The 6,000-nt window shown below is 43.4% G+C and overlaps 1 protein-coding gene across 21 annotated transcripts in view; it reads left to right on the top strand.

Moving 5' to 3' along the window:
• Positions 1-230: 230 nt before the first annotated feature.
• The window catches only part of LOC106575651 (target of Nesh-SH3), a 42,669-nt gene continuing 36,899 nt past the window's right edge, over positions 231-6,000 (top strand). For 17 of the 21 annotated variants that reach the window (XM_045699197.1, XM_045699194.1, XM_014152267.2 and 14 more), the window contains exon 1: positions 231-445. In XM_045699197.1, coding sequence (XP_045555153.1) covers positions 370-445 — 76 coding nt within the window. In that variant the 5' untranslated portion in view covers positions 231-369. The remainder of the gene's footprint in view (positions 446-6,000) is intronic. The other 4 variants (XM_045699202.1, XM_045699198.1, XM_045699201.1 and 1 more) reach the window with 1 other exon arrangement.

The raw sequence follows: 6,000 nt of genomic DNA, 5'->3' as shown, positions 1-6,000 counted from the left end.
TAAAAAAATCATAAATATAGATAAAAAAACACATCGGAGGAGGAGGGGTGGAGGTGGAGGAAGGGGAGAGGGAAACCGGGTGGGTGATATAAAAAAGAAGGGAGGGAAACAAATAGAGAGAAACATTTCAGCGAGATTCCACACATTTAGCCACCCACCTAGGAATAGTGTGTTTGGGGTTGGGTTGTGACATCACCAGTCCCCTCCCACCCCACCCCTCTCCTATCCTGCTAGTATAGATGCTTCGTGGTCCGGTGGTCCTCTCCACTCCACAGTGTTTCCACGGAGAGCTGCACAAGTCCTAAATTGAGCTGCTACCTTAGTGAAGTTGTCCAGTATCCCTGTCCAGAGAGCTCTACGGCAGGCACCATGCTCCTCAGAGTCTCTCTCCTGCTCCTCTTCGGATCCATTCTCCTCAACTGCATCCCTGCACAGAGGATTAGAGGCAAGTGCACAGATTGTCCATTCTGTAAAGTCAGGTATATTGTGTTTCTGGATAGTATGGTTTTGTGTTACGTGTTTTATGTATAGTTTTGAGCATGCATATTATGTTTTTGCCAATGCATGTGTGATGGAAAGTGTTTTGATGTTGTTGATGCTTATCATTGTGCACAATGCAATGTTTTGCTGACTTTGCATGTGTTCTGCTAATGCCATTCACGTTGTATAGAAAGAAATAGCTTGCCAAAACCAACTTTCAGTGTGTACATGAGTAGGGGTTTCATGGTCCAGTTGGTCAAGTTTGTAAAGTCCCATGAAATTATCACAAAAGTATTGACCAAAATGTTTAGGACAATTTATAATGTGTAGAGTTGTGCAAACTTGACTGCAGCGAAACCACAGTGTGAATGGAATCCTAATTTAAATAACAATATCAAATATGCCATTCAGCAGACGCTTTCATCCAAGCGATTTACTGACCATAAATGCAATGCATTTAGATTCAGGTGCAAAACCATTGTATATCTGTCTTGCAACCTGTAGCGGTGACTGTGCAAGATAAGAATTTGTTTGACACAAAAACGGAATGAAAGCAGAAGTTTGGTTGTTACCGGTACGTAGATTATGTTTCCTTGAATTTTGTTCTGATGCTTTTTGGTCTCACTGTAGAATTGTAATGTCTGATTGGAGCTTGGCTTGCCTCTTGTTAGAGATCATGTTCAGATGATGAGGAACTGTTTGAGCTACAGGACGTTCAGCAGTGTACTGATTGTCCCATTAAGCATACAGTAGTTATGCAATATGATGGATTTACTCTCCTAGAAATGAAAAGGGAAATGTCAGGCTAAAAACAATGGATGATCGATACACTGTATTAGCTCACATGCAAAAACCGGCAATATCAAAAACAAATTATAGCGGCAGTGTGTATGTGAATAATAAAACAACAAAAGTTCATAGAAGTGAGGACGTTTTGCCTGTTCTCACTTGTAAAAAGGCTATTTTAGGCTTAGGGGTTCGTTTTATGGTTAGAATTATGGTTAGAATTAGGGTTAGGTTTAAGGGTTGGGTAAGGGTTTGGTTTAGGGTTAGGTAAAATAGGAATTTTAATGGGAATGAATTGTTGATGCCAAAAAAGTCCTCACAAGTATAGTAGGACATAGCTGTGTGTGTGTGTGTGTGTGTGTGTGTGTGTGTGTGTGTGTGTGTGTGTGTGTGTGTGTGTGTGTGTGTGTGTGTGTGTGTGTGTGTGTGTGTGTGTGTGTGTGTGTGTGTGTGTGTGTGAGTGTGTATATCTCTGCCTGTTGGTTGTCTTGGGGTGTTTCTTGGACAGGTTTCCATGATTAAAAAGTTAATCTATGTGAGCGCCAATCTGTTTGTTGACTAGAAATCTTATCCTAATGATAACTTTGCTGCTGTCCAGTGGACTTCCCAGAGGATGTAGCCTTGTGATTGCGGTGTCCGGGGCGGTATCTAGCAATGATACTCTAACACAGCTGGGAGGGGTTTGGTTAGGCTTGGGATTGGGATTGGGCCAACATCTCCCCTCTGCACACTCCACAATCTCAGGCAGAGAAGCTTCTTGTTAAACAATACATGTTGTAGAACATTCAAGTGTCCGCTTTGCTTTCCGCGCGGCAATGTCTGCTTTCTGCACATTGTTGAGGTGTTACGTGTATATTCCTGAGTACATAAACGTGCCTGCTTTGCTTTCCGTGCGGCGGGGGTACATTGTAAACGGGTAACATGTGTGTACCTGAGTATCTGAGCTCGGAGTATGTTGAAGCTGTGGTTGTGCATGCAGCTGGAGACGTGGTTGTGTCCCCAGCTCTTCACGCATGACCATACTTCATTAGAGGAGATGAAAGAGAGACGGCTCAGAGTCTCACACCAAGCCACTCATCAGTTGTGCTACAGTGCTCGGTGCAAATATACCCTACCTTCATGCTGTTTAACTACTGTCTCTCTGGTGAGGATGGGGGCGAAGAGGAGGGGGCTGCTGTGCCCCACTACAGTAGCTGGATGAGGAGGGATGGGAAGCTCTACGAATGAAAGGGTGAAGTTGGACTCATGCCAGATGGACACACAGTCAAAGAGAATACAGTAGGAGTGCACGTGTGGGTTTTTCAACCTGCGTCCATGCATGTGCTTATACAGTATGTGCTGCCAGTGAAAGCCCCTGCAGAGTGAATCAACAGCTGTAGATCGTTGAGATCAAGTCCATCTAAATGTGACTGGACAATATATGCTATATGAACCCAGAGAAGCTATGAGGGACGATTTATGTTCCATATAGCCATGAGGTAAAATGCTCCTGGAGAATCGATTTAGAAAAGTAGTGTCTGGAGATTTAGGGGACTTTTGTTACAGATGTCTGTGTCATTTTAATTAAGAAGGTACAGGTATGCTCAATTTGGGAGAAATGGAAGGACCATGTTCCACAAAAGAATGTACTGTAAGGGTTTCACGGTTTGGTTTGAGTGAAGTTTGTTAGTTCCTTATTCAATATACAAAACAAACAAACACAACAATATGGGATATTGCTGGAAGAGAAGTTGTTTATGACTAACATATTTCAAAGTCTGCCAAAGGATTAGATGCTAGCTAGACTTTTTCCCTCAGCGCAATACCCTGAAGGCTGGCTGTTATTCACTTTAAGGGTCATGTAACCAAACCAAATGTTTTCACTTGTGATCAGCCTGACACTGAGTTCTGCTCTTGGGTCAATCAGCTGCAGTTGGAATGCCTTCAACTGTGAAACAGCACATCCGTGCCAAGAAACCAGCATGCATGATTACACGTCTTAAGTGTGAACCTTCCATGCTTTCCCACCATTTGAGAAGGCAACAGGATGCCAATGCCAATCTGTAGAACAAACAACCCAAAGATAGATTAAGAGACTGAAGACGGACACTGATGATTGTACACAATCTGTCTCCTGAAGACTCACAGTTGGCCAAATCAAACATGCTTGCTGCTAATACTTAAAAATCTTTTTTTTTTCCTAGACGACTTAGTTACTGGGAATTCTTAATATCAACGATGCCTCTCTATCATATGAACTCAATGCATTTTATGCACACTTTGACAACAACAACATCGTGCCGGGCGTGAGGGCCGTCACCGTCTCAGAGGATTGGGTGATCTCGCTCTCTGAGGCCGATGTAAGAAAGGTCTTTAATCAGATCAATACCCGAAAGGCCGCGGGGCCCGACGGTATTCCAGGGCGCGTTCTCAGAGCATGCGCAGAACAGCTGGCTGGCATATTCACTGTAATTTTCAACCTCTCCTTGTCCCAGTCTGTAATCCCCACATGTTTTAAGAACTCTAAGGCTTCATGCCACAACGATTACCACCCTGTAGAACTCCCTTCTGTAATCTTGAAGTGCTTTGAGAGGCTGGTTATGACACACATCAACTCCACCATCGCCGGCGACAATGAGTCAGCCTACAGGGAGGAGGTCAGTGACCTGGCAGTGTGGTGCCAGAGCAACAACCTCTCCCTCAAGACCAAGGAGCTGATCGTGGACTACAGGAAATGGAGGGGGCGAGCACACCCCCATCCACTTCGTTGGGGCTGCAGTGGAGCACGTCGAGAGCTTCAAGTTCCTCTGTGTCCCAATCACTAAAGACTTAAAGTGGTCCAAAGACACGCGCACAGTCGTGAAGAATGCGCGATAGCACCTCACCCCCTCAGGAGGTTGAAAAAGTTTGGCATGGGCCCTCAAATCCTCAAAAGGTTCTACATCTGTACCATTGAGAGCATCTTGACTGGCTGCATCACTGCCTGGTATGGCAGTAGCACCGCCCTCGATCGCATAGTGCTACAGAGGGTGGTGCGGGCAGACCAGTACCTCACTGGGACCAAGCTCTCTGCCATACAGGACATCTATATCAGGCGGTGTGAAAGGAAGTCCCGGAAAATCATTAAAGACTCCAACCACCCAAGCCATAGACTATCCTCTCTGCTTCCGCACGGCAAGCGGTACCGGTGCATTAAGTCTGACACCAACAGGATCTTGAACAGCTTCTATCACCAAGCAATAAGACTGATAAATAGCTAACCAAATAGCTACATGGACTATCTGAGTTAACCTTGTATCTTTACTGACCTTTTATCTCTATGCATACTCACACACCCATTCACTCCATAATCTGCTCACTCACGCATCATATGCACATACATTTATACTGACTCTATACACACGCACAAGCTGTTGCTACTCTGTTTATTATATATCCTAATGCTTAGTCACCTTACCCCTGTACATATCTACCTCCATCACACCAGTATCCCTGCACATTGTAAATACAGAACGGTACTGGAACTGACCCTGTATATAAGTATGCTTACTTACTTATTGTGTTCTTCATATTTATTGTGTGCTTTTTCTAGTATTACATTGTTATTGATTATTGCATTTTTGTTTGCAAGCAAGACATTTCACTGTTCTTGTGCATGTGACATTAAAAACGTAAAACTTACTTAAGAGCAGGATAACTTTATTGACAACAGAACACAACATAGCTAACAAGCTTTCCAGCATGAGGGGGCAATTTTTTATGCAGGTTGGCATTTATTAGTATGACTCATGTAATGGAGGCAGCTCTGCAGAGTGGTCACTACACTCACACTCTTAGAAAAAAGGAGAACCCTTTTTGGTTCCAGATATATCCCTTTTGGGTATGTAGAACCCTCTGTATGTAGAACCCTCTGTAGAAAGGTGAACTTACTAAATTAAATGAGAGGTTGACTGTGTGATATTAGGTTGCTTCTTGTTAAATGATAGAAGCAAAAAGGGTTATTCAAAGGGTTCTCCTGTGGGTACAGCCGAAGAACCCTTAATGGTTCTAGATAGAAAAAAGGTGCTAAGGGTGTAGCTGGCATACTCATAAAGTCATAAAATCTGATTTGAAACCTTACCCTAACATTAACCCTAACCGTAACCACACTGCTACAGTGGTTGCTCAAGTACAAGTTTTAAGATTAGGCTGCGGGACATAGAGGTAATTTGTGGTTTAGTATGGTACTGTCACGGTTGTTGTCGGTGAATGAGGACCAAAACGCAGCAGGTACGTGAATGCTCATCTTGATTTTTAATTACTCTCAAAAAATGAACATACAAAATAACAAAACACGAAAAACGAACACTCGACAAATAAACAGTCTGGTAAGGCACAAGGCTATACACAGAATAATCACCCACAAATAACACATACAAACACACCCTAATATATGGGACTCTCAATCAACCAAACATAGAAACACACACACTAGACTAACCATAGAATTAACTAAACATAAACCAAAACCCGGAAATACTAAATCAAACACCCTTTACACAAACACAACACCCCGAACCACATAAAACAAATACCCTCTGCCACGTCCTGACCAAACTACAAAAACAATTAACCTTATACTGGCCAGGACGTGACAGTACCCCCCCCTTAAAGGTGCTACCCCAGAAGCACCTTAAAAAATAACCCCAAGCAACACCAAAAAAAAAATTCCCCTTTTCTAAAGGGAGGGAAGGGAGGGTGGCTGCCGTCAACGAC

This window comes from Salmo salar, chromosome ssa17 (assembly GCF_905237065.1).
Source record: "Salmo salar chromosome ssa17, Ssal_v3.1, whole genome shotgun sequence".
NCBI classification, from domain to species: Eukaryota; Metazoa; Chordata; class Actinopteri; order Salmoniformes; family Salmonidae; genus Salmo; species Salmo salar.
Note: the sequence above shows the minus strand (reverse complement) of the source record. Positions and strands in the feature narration are given on the sequence as shown.